Genomic DNA, 16,582 nt, shown 5'->3' with positions numbered 1-16,582 from the left:
CCTCTGCCAGGGGATTTAAAAGAGCGCGCTGTTCGTTTTCATTGGTGATCGGTGGGCGCGGCCATCTTCCTTTGGCCGCGCGTGCGCAGAAGCGGCGCTCTGCTGGCCGCGGCTTCAGGAAAATGGCCGCCGCGATATCCATCTGCGCACGCGCGGCATCCCGCGGCCATTTTCCTGAAGCCGCGGCCAGCAGAGCGCCGCTTCTGCGCACGCGCGGCCAAAGGAAGATGGCCGCGCCCACCGATCACCAATGAAAACGAACAGCGCGCTCTTTTAAATCCCATGGCAGAGGATTCAGGACTTTGGGCATGCGCACACCACTACGCCACCAACGGAAAACTACGCAAAATCTGGGGGAAGACAAGACGCCCTTTTGACCAGACCAGCCTGATTGACAGGCGAAAACGGAGACTTTGCAAAGGTATTTCGGCAACTTAGGTGGGTAATAAACGCATAACAAACACACTAATGTAATGCCCACCTCTGCCCCTATTTAACGCTATTTTTATCCCATCTTCCAAAAACGTGGTGACAGGTTCCCTTTAAGGTGATAAGACAATAACTTTTGATTCTGGTAACTCCCGTTTGACAATAGAATAGTTTAAATCCATAGAGACACTGTGTAAAATATATAACGTGAGTATACCACGAGCCAGGTAGCATCGGAATAGTCTGATACTGTGATACCTATGCCATTTTAAATAATAAATGTTTCCACTAACAGCTTATTGGTCTAAAGTAAATATGCATGTCTATTCCATCCAGTATTGCCAACCAGATTTCAATATGTTTCAAGTAATTAGGTGGTTACCTGCACTAAGTAAAACATTGCGGGCAGAGGGATGCCATGTGATAATTCCTACTCTCTTTGAGTGACCTTCCAGCGTAACAATAGGTTCTGTTATTGATCGCACTGGTGTGTAATCTGGAATTTGCCAAACCTGAGAAAAAAAGAAACATTATATATTAATATTTTCACCAATAATGGTCAGTATTTTGCAATAAACTTTGGAAACTCAATAGTACAATGAAATAAAAGAAACTTTGCAAAATATCTTATCAAAGTAATATGCTTCTTTCTCCACTTATGAGCCACTTCTTCCCATCTTCCCTGCCTCCAGAATTCATAATTCACTCTGAAAACAGCTCAAATCCATCTTGGTCAAATCAAGAGAGATTGCCAGCACAATGAGATATCAGGTTACAGCTCCTAATAAAATGAATGGAGAGAGGAGCGAGAAGAAAGCATGAGGAGCACCCAGCACAGTGAGAGACCAGGCTAGACAAATGCAGAGAAACAGGCAGATCGTGCAGCAGCTTTCAGCAAATGGATTTCACTTCAGTGATGGATTCACAGCTACACTGCTCAGTATTGCTGTCTACCATGCTGCTGCTGCTTCAGTGCTCAAGAGAAAGAAGTGTAAGAATGCATATCCCCGGGTTTGCTGTGTATTGGAGACATCAAAATAGTTAGAGTCCACTCATTATTGTAGAAGAAGAAACTAATCATATAGAAAGAGTCTGCATAAGAGGACAACTGGTGAAAAATGCAAAATACAAGTCATTTAATGGCCAGGAAGGAAGTGTCTGTGAGAACTTTATTTATGAAAATGTATAATTTGGATATCTAAAAAATGTTTTAAAAATGTAGTAAAATATCTAATACTGTATATTGAAGCCTATGGAAAGGGGTGAGCAGAATGAGGACCAGATAAACAAATTTTGCAGATTCTAGCTACAGTAGCCTATTATTATTATTATTATTATTATTATTATTTATTATTATAGCGCCATTTATTCCGTGGCGCTTTACATGTAAGGAGAGGTATACATAATAAAAACAGGTACAATAATCTTGAACAATACAAGTCACAACTGGTACAGGAGGAGAGAGGACCCTGCCCGCGAGGGCTCACAATCTACAAGGGATGGGTGAGAATACAGTAGGTGAGGATAGAGCTGGTCGTGCAGTGGTTTGGTCGATCGGTGGTTACTGCAGGTTGTAGGCTTGCAGGAAGAGGTAGGTGTTCAGGTTCTTTTTGAAGGTTTCGATGGTAGGCGAGAGTCTGATGTGTTGTGGTAGAGAGTTCCAGAGTAGGGGTGATACGCGAGAGAAATCTTGTATGCGATTGTGTGAAGAGGAGATAAGAGGGGAGTAGAGAAGGAGATCTTGTGAGGATCGGAGGTTACGTGCAGGAAAGTACCGGGAGACGAGGTCACAGATGTATGGAGGAGACAGGTTGTGGATGGCTTTGTATGTCATGGTTAGGGTTTTGTACTGGAGTCTCTGGGCAATGGGGAGCCAGTGAAGGGATTGACAGAGGGGAGAGGCCGGGGCATAGCGGGGGGGATAGATTAGTCGGGCAGCTGAGTTTAGAATAGATTGGAGGGGTGCGAGAGTGTTCGAGGGGAGGCCACAGAGCAGGAGGTTACAGTAGTCAAGGCGGGAGATGATGAGGGCATGGACTAGGGTTTTTGCAGATTCTTGATTTAGGAATGTACGGATCCGTGAAATATTTTTGAGTTGAAGTCGGCAGGAAGTGGAAAGGGCTTGGATATGAGGTTTGAAGGAGAGATCAGTGTCAAGGGTTACCCCGAGACAGCGAGCTTGTGGGACTGGGGAGAGTGGGCAGCTGTTTACTGTAATGGATAGGTTCGTTGGGGGGGTCGCGTGAGATGGGGGAAAGATGATGAATTCTGTTTTGTCCATGTTAAGTTTCAGAAATCTAGCTGAGAAAAAGGATGAAATAGTGGACAGACATTGAGGGATTCTGGTTAGTAGGGAGGTGATATCTGGTCCAGAGATGTAGATCTGTGTGTCATCAGCATAGAGGTGATACTGAAAGCCATGAGATTCTATGAGCTGTCCCAGGCCAAAGGTGTAAATGGAGAAGAGCAGGGGCCCAAGGACTGAACCTTGTGGGACTCTGACAGATAGGAGGCAAGGTGAGGAGGTGGTGTGTGAATGGGAGATGCTGAATGTTCGGTCAGTTAGGTATGACGAGATCCAGGATAGGGCCAAGTCTGTGATGCCAAGGGATGAGAGGGTCTGTAGTAATAGGGAATGGTCCACTGTGTCTATCCCAATTCTGAATTCTACACTGCTCAATAGAGATGGTCAAACACAAACGTCTACTGTTCGGGCACGGACACCGAACATGGACTTCACCAGAAAGTCTGTATTACTGTTCGGGTTTGGCAGCCCCAAACACTGAGTGTTTGTTGCGCTGTCATGTGCACTACAGTGTGGCAAACACTGCTGATCAAATGACAGCGTGAGCCCGCAGCTGTGATCAGAGGTAAAACATTTACCTCTAGTCACTGACGTCGGCTGATGGGACTGCAGCTCCCGTCAACCTACGCCTGCTGCCGCTAATAACAGCAAGATCAGGCAGAGGCTGATGGAAGTATTCATCAGCCAGTGCCTGCGTTCTAAATAAATTTTTTCTCCTGTATTTTTGATAATCATCCAGGCAAAACTGACAGCTGCAGGCTGCAAACCTCAGCTGTCAGCATTAGCAAGTCTGGTTATCAAGAATAGAGGGGTCCCCATGTTATTTTTTTAATTATTTAAATAAATAATAAAAAAACGGGGTGAGGTCCCCCCATTTTTGACAAGCAGCCAAGCTAAAGCAGCTGGAGGCTGGTATTCTCAGGCTGTTAAGGGGACATGGATATTGGCCCTCCCCTCAGCCTAAAAATAGCAGCCCACATCCCCTATTAGATGCGCCAATTCTGGCACTTTGACCAAATGGAGAAGAAGAGCGCACTACCAATAATTTATAATGCTAAATCCTAGTCGGGGTGCAAAAAAAGCGGCCAGTATCATGAAACTGGACAGGAGGCACTTTGCCCAGCTCTTCCCACTTGCCCTGTAGCGGTTGCAAGTGGGGTTCATATTTGTGGAGTTAATATCACCATAGTATTGTCTGGTGACATCAAGCCGCTGGATTACTAATGGACAGACGTATATAAGATACCTATCCATTACTAATCCTATAGTTGTATGGTAAATAAGCACACAGCCAGAATAAAGTCTTTTACTAGAAACACTTTTCCTTTTTTTATTTAAAAATAACAATCACAGTTATATTCACCTATCGCCATTGAATCCATCGTCTCCTGTAATAAAACAAAAAAAAAACAACAATATGCCTCACTTGTCCGTCGTTTTGTCCCACGCTGTGATCCATGTCTGGGGATTAATAGTTTTCAATTTGGATGGTGCTAAGATGCGGCCGTCCAGGCTGAGAAACCCTTATGAATGAGATGCTGCTAGTGCAGCATCAGTGACTAGCGGTGATGTCATCAAGGTTACCGCTGGTCACTGAGGCTGCATTCCCAGCCAGGCCAATGAACTACGCTGACCTCCCTCCGGTGAGATCACCATCAGCACAGTGATCAGCACGGTGCAGAGGTGAGTTCACCGCAGTTCACCGGGAAAATTTCACTGCGGTGAATTTAAACTGTGGTGAACTCACCTCTGCACTATAAGACTTTTTCTCACTGTGCTGATGGTGATCTCACCAGAGGGAGGTCACCACAGTTCATTGGCCTGGCTGGGAACGCAGCCTCAATGACCAACGGTAACCTCGATGACTGGTGTCTTTATTTACAATACAACTAAAGGATTAGTAATGGATAGGCGTCTTATACCCGCCTCTCCATTACTAATCCATAGGCTTGATGTCACCAGACAATCCAAACGTGACATCAACCCCACAAATATTACCCCACTTGCTAATGGGCAAGTGGGAAGAGCCGGGCAAAGCGCCAGAATTGGCGCATCTAATAGATGAGCCTTTTCTGGGGCAACTGCGGGCTGCTATTTTTAGGCTGGGGGTAACCAATATTCATGGCCCCTTACCAACCTGAGATTACCAGCCCCCAGCTGTCTGCTTTAGCAAGGCTGGTTGTTAAAAATGGGGGACCCCACACTTTTTTAATCATTTATTTAAATAATTTAAAAAAAAAGTGTGGCGACCCCTCTATTCTTGATAACCAACCTTGCTAAAGCTGACAGCTGAGAGTTGCAGCCTGCAGCTGTCAGTTTTGCCTGGCTGGTTATCAAAAAAATAGGGTAACGTTTGCTGTTTTTTTATTTATTGATTTATTTAGAGCACAGGCACCAGCTGATGAGCGCTCCCATCAGCTGCCGCCTGCTCTCACTGTTATTAGCGGCAGCAGGTGTCGGCTGAGCAGTAATCCCATCAGCTGACGCCAGTGACCGGAGGTAACCTTTTTTACCTCTGATCACAGCTGCAGGCACACGCTGTCAGCGTGGAAACCACGTCCGTCTGATAGGCGGTAATGATTTTAATATCGATCAGAAGCAGTGTTTGCCGCGCTGTCATGCACATGACAGCGCAGCGTGGCAAACACTGGATGTTTGGGCCCCCATTCAAGTGAATGCGGTCCGGGTTCGGGTACCCGAATCCAAACTATTTTAACTGTTTGGCCGAACCTGCCAGAAATGAAAATCCAGGGGTCAGCCCATCTCTACTGCTCAGTACTACTCTGTATTGTCCTCCATGCTGTGGCTGCTTCTGTTTGTGTGCTACCAAACAAAAAAAGTGTATGAAGACATCATAGCAGCTAGTCTCATCACTCCAACTCCAGGGGCTGACTGGCCCAGGTGGCAAAGAGGCAAATGCCCCCCGGGCCGCTCCTCCAGCTGCTGTTCAGGGCCGGCTGCCTGGTGGTGGCTACAGCCACACAGCAAATTGTGCACAGCCATGTCTACTGTACTGTGACGCGGCCGGCAGCAGACACAGCCGCATCACAGTCAGCGCACACATCTGTGCTGGGGCCAGGAGCTATGCTTGGCTGTCACCTTGACGGCTGCACAGCTACTGCTCCCTTCATGTTCTCTATACTTCCAGGTTAGGTGTTGGGCATAATAAACTTTGTGATTTTTACAAGATAATATGGCCTTTTAATCATCGTTTCTTTGGGGTTCTAGGTGTTGGGCATGCGCGATGGCATCTTCACGCACGCGCCGACATGACCCGAATGCTTGAAGCAGAGAGGCACTGCAGGGGAGCGACTGGTGAGGTAAGTATGAAGAACTTTTTTGTTTTCTTTATAAAATAAATTTAATGGTGGGTAACTGCAAGTGATGAAGTGGGAGGTGTAAGGAGACTGCACATGATGGAATTTGTGGAATTTGGGGGTTAAAGGAGACTGCACATGATGGAGTGAGGGGGTAAGTGGGGCTGCACATGATGAAGGTTGAGTGGGGCTGTACATGATGGAGTGGGGCTGCACATGATAGTTTAGTGGATAAAGGAGACTGCACATGATGAAGTGGGGAGAGTGGGGCTGTATGATGGAATGGGGCTGCACATGATGATGTGGGGGTAAGGGGGATTGTGCATGATGAAGGGGGAGTGGGGCTGCACATGAAGTGGGGGGGTAAGGGGGACTGCACATGATGAAGTGGGGGGTAAGGGGGACTGCACATGATGAAGTGGGGGTTAAAGGGGACTGCACATGATGAAGTGGGGGGTAAGGTGATCTGCACATGAAGTGGGGGGTAATGGGGACTGCACATGATAAAGTGTAGTGTAAGATGGACTGCACATGAAGTGGGGGGTAAGGGTGACTGTACATGATGAAGTGGGGGGTAAGGGGACTGCACATGATGAAGTGGGAGAACGGGACTGCAGGACTGCACATGATGAAGTGTGTCTGATGTGGGACTGCTCATGATGAAATGGAAGGGGGATAGGGGGCTGCAAATGATGAAGGGGCACTGCAGATGAAGTGAGGGGGTGATAGGGGACTGCAATGAATGAAGTAAGGGGACTTCAAATTAAAGTGGGGGGACTGCAAAATGATAAATTCAGTGTGAGGTACAGGGGACAGCAATTTAATTGAAGGTGGGGGTGGGGAGAGCAAATGATCAATTGAAGAGGGGGTGGGGAGAGCAAATGATGATCTAGGGGAAGAACAAATAATTAATTTTAAGGGTGGGGGAGTAAATGATGTATTGAATGTGGGGTAGAGCAGTTGATAATGAATAGAGGGTGAGAGAGAAAGATGTTGTGAATTTGGATTCTGGGCTCCCCCGGTGGCTACTGGTGGAATTGAACTGGTGTCTTCATCTTCTCTGTTCACCTGTTCCCATCAAGATGTGGGAGTCGCTATATAACCTTGCTGCTCTGTTAGTTGCTTGCCGGTCAACAATGTTATCAGAAGCCTCTCTGTGCTTGTTCCTGCTCCTAGACAACTACTAGATAAGTTGGACTCTTGTCCATGTTTGTTTTTGCATTTTGTTCCAGTTCACAGCTGTAGTTTCGTTACTGTGTCTGGAAAGCTCTTGTGAACGGGAATTGCCACTCTGGTGTTATGAGTTAATGCCAGAGTTTTAAAGTAATTTCTGGATGGTGTTTTTTGATAGGGTTTTCAGCTGACCATGAAAGTGTCCTTTCTGTCTTCTGCTATGTAGTAAGTGGACCTCAAATTTGCTAAACCTATTTTCATACTACGTTTGTTATTTCATCTCAACTCACCGCCAATACATGTGGGGGGCCTCTGTCTCCTTTCGGGGTATTTCTCTAGAGGTGAGCTAGGACTAATATTTTCCTCTGCTAGCTTTATTTAGTCCTCCGGCTGGGCTGGGCATCTAGAACCAACGTAGGCATGCTACCCGGCCACTGCTAGTTGTGCGTTAGGTTTAGTTCATGGTCAGCTCAGTTCCCATCTTCCAAGAGCTAGTTCCTATATATGCTCATGCTATGTTCTCTTGCCATTGAGATCATGACAGTTTGACCGGCCAACAAAGTGTTAATTGTTTGGGCTGAAGCAGGAGAAAAAGAAGTGTTGAAGGGAAATTTTTTTTTTTTTTCCCCTCAGAGTTTTGCTGCCTAGCCCTTAATTGCTGTCTAGCTGCTTCTTACCTCCTCTTAACCCTTGAATGGCTCTGTGTCCACCTGTTTGTAATGGATCTTCAGAGTGTAACTGCAGGTTTGAATAATCTCGCCACGAAGGTACAAAATTTGCAAGATTTTGTTTGTCATGCACCTGTATCTGAGCCGAGAATTCCTTTGCCGGAATTTTTCTCGGGGAATAGATCCGGGTTTCAGAATTTTCGAAATAATTGCAAATTATTTTTGTCTCTGAAATTTCGCTCTGCCGGAGACCCTGCACAGCAGGTCAGGATTGTGATTTCCTTGCTCCGGGGCGACCCTCAAGACTGGGCTTTTTCATTGACACCAGGGGATCCTGCGTTGCTCAATGTGGATGCGTTTTTTCTGGCCTTGGGGTTGCTTTATGACGAACCTCATTTGGAGCTTCAGGCAGAAAAAACTTTGATGTCCCTATCTCAGGGGCAAGATGAAGCGGAAATTTACTGCCAAAGATTCCGTAAAGGGTCTGTGCTTACTCAGTGGAATGAGTGCGCCCTGGCGGCGACTTTCAGAGAGGGTCTCTCTGATGCCATTAAGGATGTTATGGTGGGGTTCCCTGTGCCTGCGGGTCTGAATGAGTCCATGACAATGGCTATTCAGATCGATAGGCGTTTGCGGGAGCGCAAACCAGTGCACCATCTGGCGGTGTCCACTGAGAAGTCGCCAGAGAGTATGCAGTGTGATAGAATTCTGTCCCGAAGTGAGCGGCAGAATTTTAGACGGAAAAATGGGTTGTGTTTCTATTGTGGTGATTCTACTCATGTTATATCAGCATGCTCTAAGCCAGGGGCTGACTGGCCCAGGTGGCAAAGAGGCAAATGCCCCCCGGGCCGCTCCTCCAGCTGCTGTTCAGGGCCGGCTGCCTGGTGGTGGCTACAGCCACACAGCAAATTGTGCACAGCCATGTCTACTGTACTGTGACGCGGCCGGCAGCAGACACAGCCGCATCACAGTCAGCGCACACATCTGTGCTGGGGCCAGGAGCTATGCTTGGCTGTCACCTTGACGGCTGCACAGCTACTGCTCCCTTCATGTTCTCTATACTTCCAGGTTAGGTGTTGGGCATAATAAACTTTGTGATTTTTACAAGATAATATGGCCTTTTAATCATCGTTTCTTTGGGGTTCTAGGTGTTGGGCATGCGCGATGGCATCTTCACGCACGCGCCGACATGACCCGAATGCTTGAAGCAGAGAGGCACTGCAGGGGAGCGACTGGTGAGGTAAGTATGAAGAACTTTTTTGTTTTCTTTATAAAATAAATTTAATGGTGGGTAACTGCAAGTGATGAAGTGGGAGGTGTAAGGAGACTGCACATGATGGAATTTGTGGAATTTGGGGGTTAAAGGAGACTGCACATGATGGAGTGAGGGGGTAAGTGGGGCTGCACATGATGAAGGTTGAGTGGGGCTGTACATGATGGAGTGGGGCTGCACATGATAGTTTAGTGGATAAAGGAGACTGCACATGATGAAGTGGGGAGAGTGGGGCTGTATGATGGAATGGGGCTGCACATGATGATGTGGGGGTAAGGGGGATTGTGCATGATGAAGGGGGAGTGGGGCTGCACATGAAGTGGGGGGGTAAGGGGGACTGCACATGATGAAGTGGGGGGTAAGGGGGACTGCACATGATGAAGTGGGGGTTAAAGGGGACTGCACATGATGAAGTGGGGGGTAAGGTGATCTGCACATGAAGTGGGGGGTAATGGGGACTGCACATGATAAAGTGTAGTGTAAGATGGACTGCACATGAAGTGGGGGGTAAGGGTGACTGTACATGATGAAGTGGGGGGTAAGGGGACTGCACATGATGAAGTGGGAGAACGGGACTGCAGGACTGCACATGATGAAGTGTGTCTGATGTGGGACTGCTCATGATGAAATGGAAGGGGGATAGGGGGCTGCAAATGATGAAGGGGCACTGCAGATGAAGTGAGGGGGTGATAGGGGACTGCAATGAATGAAGTAAGGGGACTTCAAATTAAAGTGGGGGGACTGCAAAATGATAAATTCAGTGTGAGGTACAGGGGACAGCAATTTAATTGAAGGTGGGGGTGGGGAGAGCAAATGATCAATTGAAGAGGGGGTGGGGAGAGCAAATGATGATCTAGGGGAAGAACAAATAATTAATTTTAAGGGTGGGGGAGTAAATGATGTATTGAATGTGGGGTAGAGCAGTTGATAATGAATAGAGGGTGAGAGAGAAAGATGTTGTGAATTTGGATTCTGGGCTCCCCCGGTGGCTACTGGTGGAATTGAACTGGTGTCTTCATCTTCTCTGTTCACCTGTTCCCATCAAGATGTGGGAGTCGCTATATAACCTTGCTGCTCTGTTAGTTGCTTGCCGGTCAACAATGTTATCAGAAGCCTCTCTGTGCTTGTTCCTGCTCCTAGACAACTACTAGATAAGTTGGACTCTTGTCCATGTTTGTTTTTGCATTTTGTTCCAGTTCACAGCTGTAGTTTCGTTACTGTGTCTGGAAAGCTCTTGTGAACGGGAATTGCCACTCTGGTGTTATGAGTTAATGCCAGAGTTTTAAAGTAATTTCTGGATGGTGTTTTTTGATAGGGTTTTCAGCTGACCATGAAAGTGTCCTTTCTGTCTTCTGCTATGTAGTAAGTGGACCTCAAATTTGCTAAACCTATTTTCATACTACGTTTGTTATTTCATCTCAACTCACCGCCAATACATGTGGGGGGCCTCTGTCTCCTTTCGGGGTATTTCTCTAGAGGTGAGCTAGGACTAATATTTTCCTCTGCTAGCTTTATTTAGTCCTCCGGCTGGGCTGGGCATCTAGAACCAACGTAGGCATGCTACCCGGCCACTGCTAGTTGTGCGTTAGGTTTAGTTCATGGTCAGCTCAGTTCCCATCTTCCAAGAGCTAGTTCCTATATATGCTCATGCTATGTTCTCTTGCCATTGAGATCATGACAGTTTGACCGGCCAACAAAGTGTTAATTGTTTGGGCTGAAGCAGGAGAAAAAGAAGTGTTGAAGGGAAATTTTTTTTTTTTTTCCCCTCAGAGTTTTGCTGCCTAGCCCTTAATTGCTGTCTAGCTGCTTCTTACCTCCTCTTAACCCTTGAATGGCTCTGTGTCCACCTGTTTGTAATGGATCTTCAGAGTGTAACTGCAGGTTTGAATAATCTCGCCACGAAGGTACAAAATTTGCAAGATTTTGTTTGTCATGCACCTGTATCTGAGCCGAGAATTCCTTTGCCGGAATTTTTCTCGGGGAATAGATCCGGGTTTCAGAATTTTCGAAATAATTGCAAATTATTTTTGTCTCTGAAATTTCGCTCTGCCGGAGACCCTGCACAGCAGGTCAGGATTGTGATTTCCTTGCTCCGGGGCGACCCTCAAGACTGGGCTTTTTCATTGACACCAGGGGATCCTGCGTTGCTCAATGTGGATGCGTTTTTTCTGGCCTTGGGGTTGCTTTATGACGAACCTCATTTGGAGCTTCAGGCAGAAAAAACTTTGATGTCCCTATCTCAGGGGCAAGATGAAGCGGAAATTTACTGCCAAAGATTCCGTAAAGGGTCTGTGCTTACTCAGTGGAATGAGTGCGCCCTGGCGGCGACTTTCAGAGAGGGTCTCTCTGATGCCATTAAGGATGTTATGGTGGGGTTCCCTGTGCCTGCGGGTCTGAATGAGTCCATGACAATGGCTATTCAGATCGATAGGCGTTTGCGGGAGCGCAAACCAGTGCACCATCTGGCGGTGTCCACTGAGAAGTCGCCAGAGAGTATGCAGTGTGATAGAATTCTGTCCCGAAGTGAGCGGCAGAATTTTAGACGGAAAAATGGGTTGTGTTTCTATTGTGGTGATTCTACTCATGTTATATCAGCATGCTCTAAGCGCACTAAAAAGCTTGGTAAATCTGTTTCCATTTGCACCTTACCGTCTAAATTTATTCTATCTGTGACCCTGATTTGCTCTTTGTCATCTATTACCACGGACGCCTATGTCGACTCTGGCGCCGCTTTGAGTCTTATGGATTGGTCCTTTGCCAAACGCTGTGGGTATGATTTAGAGCCTTTGGAGACTCCTATTCCTCTGAAGGGGATTGACTCCACCCCATTGGCTAATAATAAACCACAATACTGGACACAAGTAACTATGCGTATTAATCCGGATCACCAGGAGATTATTCGCTTTCTGGTGCTGTATAATCTACATGATGATTTAGTGCTAGGATTGCCTTGGCTGCAATCTCACAACCCAGTCCTCGACTGGAGAGCTATGTCTGTGTTGAGCTGGGGATGTAAGGGGGCTCATGGGGATGTACCTGTGGTTTCCATTTCATCATCCATTCCCTCTGAAATTCCTGAGTTCCTGTCTGACTATCGTGACGTCTTTGAAGAATCCAAGCTTGGTTCGTTACCTCCGCACCGAGAGTGCGATTGTGCCATAGATTTAATCCCGGGTGGTAAATACCCAAAGGGTCGTTTATTTAATCTGTCTGTGCCTGAACATGCTGCTATGCGAGAATATATAAAGGAGTCCTTGGAAAAGGGACATATTCGTCCATCGTCATCTCCCTTAGGAGCCGGTTTTTTCTTTGTGTCAAAAAAAGACGGCTCTTTGAGACCATGTATTGATTATCGGCTTTTGAATAAAATCACTGTTAAATATCAATACCCATTGCCGTTGCTGACTGATTTGTTTGCTCGCATAAAGGGGGCCAAGTGGTTCTCTAAGATTGACCTTCGTGGGGCGTATAATTTGGTGCGAATCAGGCAGGGGGATGAGTGGAAAACCGCATTTAATACGCCCGAGGGCCACTTTGAGTATTTAGTGATGCCTTTTGGTCTTTCTAATGCTCCGTCAGTTTTCCAGTCCTTTATGCATGATATTTTTCGCGATTATTTGGATAAATTTATGATTGTGTATCTGGATGATATTCTGATTTTTTCGGATGACTGGGACTCTCATGTCCAGCAAGTCAGGAGGGTTTTTCAGGTTTTGCGGTCTAATTCTTTGTGTGTGAAGGGTTCTAAGTGTGTTTTTGGGGTACAGAGGATTTCCTTTTTGGGATATATTTTTTCCCCCTCTTCCATTGAAATGGATCCTGTCAAGGTTCAAGCTATTTGTGATTGGACGCAGCCCTCTTCTCTTAAGAGTCTTCAGAAATTTTTGGGCTTTGCTAACTTTTATCGTCGATTTATTGCTGGTTTTTCGGATATTGCTAAGCCATTGACCGATTTGACTAAGAAGGGTGCTGATGTTGCTGATTGGTCCCCTGATGCTGTGGAGGCCTTTCGGGAGCTTAAGCGCCGTTTTTCCTCTGCCCCTGTGTTGCGTCAGCCTGATGTTGCTCTACCTTTTCAGGTTGAGGTCGACGCTTCTGAGATCGGAGCTGGGGCAGTGTTGTCACAGAAAAGTTCTGACTGCTCCATGATGAGGCCTTGTGCCTTCTTTTCCCGTAAATTTTCGCCCGCTGAGCGGAATTATGATGTTGGGAATCGGGAGCTTTTGGCCATGAAGTGGGCTTTTGAGGAGTGGCGCCATTGGCTTGAGGGGGCCAGACATCAGGTGGTGGTATTGACTGACCACAAAAATTTGATTTATCTTGAGACCGCCAGGCGCCTGAATCCTAGACAGGCGCGCTGGTCATTATTTTTCTCTCGGTTTAATTTTGTGGTGTCATACCTACCGGGTTCTAAGAATGTTAAGGCGGATGCCCTTTCTAGGAGTTTTGAGCCTGACTCGCCTGGTAACTCTGAGCCCACAGGTATCCTTAAGGATGGAGTGGTATTGTCAGCCGTTTCTCCAGACCTGCGGCGGGCCTTGCAGGAGTTTCAGGCGGAGAGACCTGATCGTTGCCCACCTGATAAACTGTTTGTTCCTGATGATTGGACCAGTAGAGTCATCTCTGAGGTTCATTCTTCTGCGTTGGCAGGTCATCCTGGCATTTTTGGTACCAGGGATTTGGTGGCAAGGTCCTTCTGGTGGCCTTCCCTGTCACGAGATGTGCGAGGCTTTGTGCAGTCTTGTGACGTTTGTGCTCGGGCCAAGCCTTGTTGTTCTCGGGCTAGTGGATTATTGTTGCCCTTGCCTATTCCTAAGAGGCCTTGGACGCACATCTCGATGGATTTTATTTCAGATCTGCCTGTTTCTCAGAAGATGTCTGTCATCTGGGTGGTGTGTGACCGTTTTTCTAAGATGGTCCATTTGGTTCCTCTGCCCAAGTTACCTTCTTCTTCCGAGTTGGTTCCTCTGTTTTTTCAAAATGTTGTTCGTTTGCATGGTATTCCTGAGAATATCGTTTCTGACAGAGGGACCCAATTCGTGTCTAGATTTTGGCGGGCATTCTGTGCTAGGATGGGCATAGATTTATCTTTTTCGTCCGCTTTCCATCCTCAGACGAATGGCCAGACCGAGCGGATTAATCAGACCCTGGAGACATATCTGAGGTGTTTTGTGTCTGCTGACCAGGATGATTGGGTTGCTTTTTTGCCATTGGCGGAGTTCGCTCTCAATAATCGGGCCAGCTCTGCCACTTTGGTGTCCCCGTTTTTCTGTAATTCGGGGTTTCATCCTCGATTTTCCTCTGGTCAGGTGGAATCTTCGGATTGTCCTGGAGTGGATGCTGTGGTGGAGAGATTGCATCAGATCTGGGGGCAGGTGGTGGACAATTTGAGGTTGTCCCAGGAGAAGACTCAACTTTTTGCCAACCGCCACCGTCGTGTTGGTCCTCGGCTTTCTGTTGGGGATTTGGTGTGGTTGTCTTCTCGTTTTGTCCCTATGAGGGTCTCTTCTCCTAAGTTTAAGCCTCGGTTTATCGGCCCGTATAAGATATTGGAGATTCTTAACCCTGTTTCCTTCCGTTTGGACCTCCCTGCATCCTTTTCTATTCATAACGTTTTTCATCGGTCATTATTGCGCAGGTATGAGGTACCGGTTGTGCCTTCCGTTGAGCCTCCTGCTCCGGTGTTGGTTGAGGGTGAGTTGGAGTACGTTGTGGAGAAAATTTTGGACTCTCGTGTTTCCAGACGGAGACTCCAGTATCTGGTCAAGTGGAAGGGATACGGCCAGGAGGATAATTCTTGGGTGAATGCATCTGATGTTCATGCCTCCGATCTGGTTCGTGCCTTTCATAGGGCCCATCCTGATCGCCCTGGTGGTTCTGGTGAGGGTTCGGTGCCCCCTCCTTGAGGGGGGGGTACTGTTGTGAATTTGGATTCTGGGCTCCCCCGGTGGCTACTGGTGGAATTGAACTGGTGTCTTCATCTTCTCTGTTCACCTGTTCCCATCAAGATGTGGGAGTCGCTATATAACCTTGCTGCTCTGTTAGTTGCTTGCCGGTCAACAATGTTATCAGAAGCCTCTCTGTGCTTGTTCCTGCTCCTAGACAACTACTAGATAAGTTGGACTCTTGTCCATGTTTGTTTTTGCATTTTGTTCCAGTTCACAGCTGTAGTTTCGTTACTGTGTCTGGAAAGCTCTTGTGAACGGGAATTGCCACTCTGGTGTTATGAGTTAATGCCAGAGTTTTAAAGTAATTTCTGGATGGTGTTTTTTGATAGGGTTTTCAGCTGACCATGAAAGTGTCCTTTCTGTCTTCTGCTATGTAGTAAGTGGACCTCAAATTTGCTAAACCTATTTTCATACTACGTTTGTTATTTCATCTCAACTCACCGCCAATACATGTGGGGGGCCTCTGTCTCCTTTCGGGGTATTTCTCTAGAGGTGAGCTAGGACTAATATTTTCCTCTGCTAGCTTTATTTAGTCCTCCGGCTGGGCTGGGCATCTAGAACCAACGTAGGCATGCTACCCGGCCACTGCTAGTTGTGCGTTAGGTTTAGTTCATGGTCAGCTCAGTTCCCATCTTCCAAGAGCTAGTTCCTATATATGCTCATGCTATGTTCTCTTGCCATTGAGATCATGACAGAAAGACATGACAATGAATTGGGGTGGGAGGGGCATGTAACTATAATGAATCGGAGTTAGGGTAAAGGTACCTTCACACAAAGCGACGCTGCAGCGATAGCGACAACGATGCAGATCGCTGCAGCGTCGCTGTTTGATCGCTGGGGAGCTGTCACACAGACCGCTCTCCAGTGACCAACGATGCCGAGGTCCCCGGGTAACCAGGGTAAACATCGGGTTGCTAAGCGCAGGGCCGCGCTTAGTAACCCGATGTTTACCCTGGTTACCAGCGTAAAAGTAAAAAAAACAAACACTACATGCTCACCTGCGCGTCCCCCGGCGTCTGCTTCCTGACACTGACTGAGCGCCGGCCCTAACAGCAGAGCGGTGACGTCACCGCTGTGCTTTCACTTTCACTTTCGGGCCGGAGCTCAGTAAGTGTCAGGAAGCAGATGCTGGGGGACGCGCAGGTGAGTATGTACTGTTTGTTTTTTTTACTTTTACGCTGGTAACCAGGGTAAACATCGGGTTACTAAGCGCGGCCCTGCGCTTGGTAACCCGATGTTTACCCTGGTTACCAGTGTAAAATATCGCTGGTATCGTTGCTTTTGCTTTCAAACACAATGATACACGGCGATCGGACGACCAAATAAAGTTCTGGACTTTATTCAGCGACCAGCGACATCACAGCAGGATCCTGATCGCTGCTGCGTGTCAAACTAAACGATATTGCTAGCGAGGACGCTGCAACGTCACGGATCGCTAGCGATATCGTTACAAAGTCGTTTCGTGTGAA

The 16,582-nt window shown here is 47.1% G+C and overlaps 1 protein-coding gene across 2 annotated transcripts in view; it reads right to left on the bottom strand.

The window, feature by feature from the left end:
• CORO6 (coronin 6) overlaps positions 1 to 16,582 on the bottom strand; it is a 178,075-nt gene that overhangs the window by 28,219 nt on the left and 133,274 nt on the right. For both annotated transcript variants that reach the window (XM_077294293.1, XM_077294294.1), the window contains exon 4: positions 812 to 941. In XM_077294293.1, coding sequence (XP_077150408.1) covers positions 812 to 941 — 130 coding nt within the window. The remainder of the gene's footprint in view (positions 1 to 811; positions 942 to 16,582) is intronic.

This window comes from Ranitomeya variabilis, chromosome 3 (assembly GCF_051348905.1).
Source record: "Ranitomeya variabilis isolate aRanVar5 chromosome 3, aRanVar5.hap1, whole genome shotgun sequence".
Lineage (NCBI taxonomy): Eukaryota > Metazoa > Chordata > Amphibia > Anura > Dendrobatidae > Ranitomeya > Ranitomeya variabilis.
Note: the sequence above shows the minus strand (reverse complement) of the source record. Positions and strands in the feature narration are given on the sequence as shown.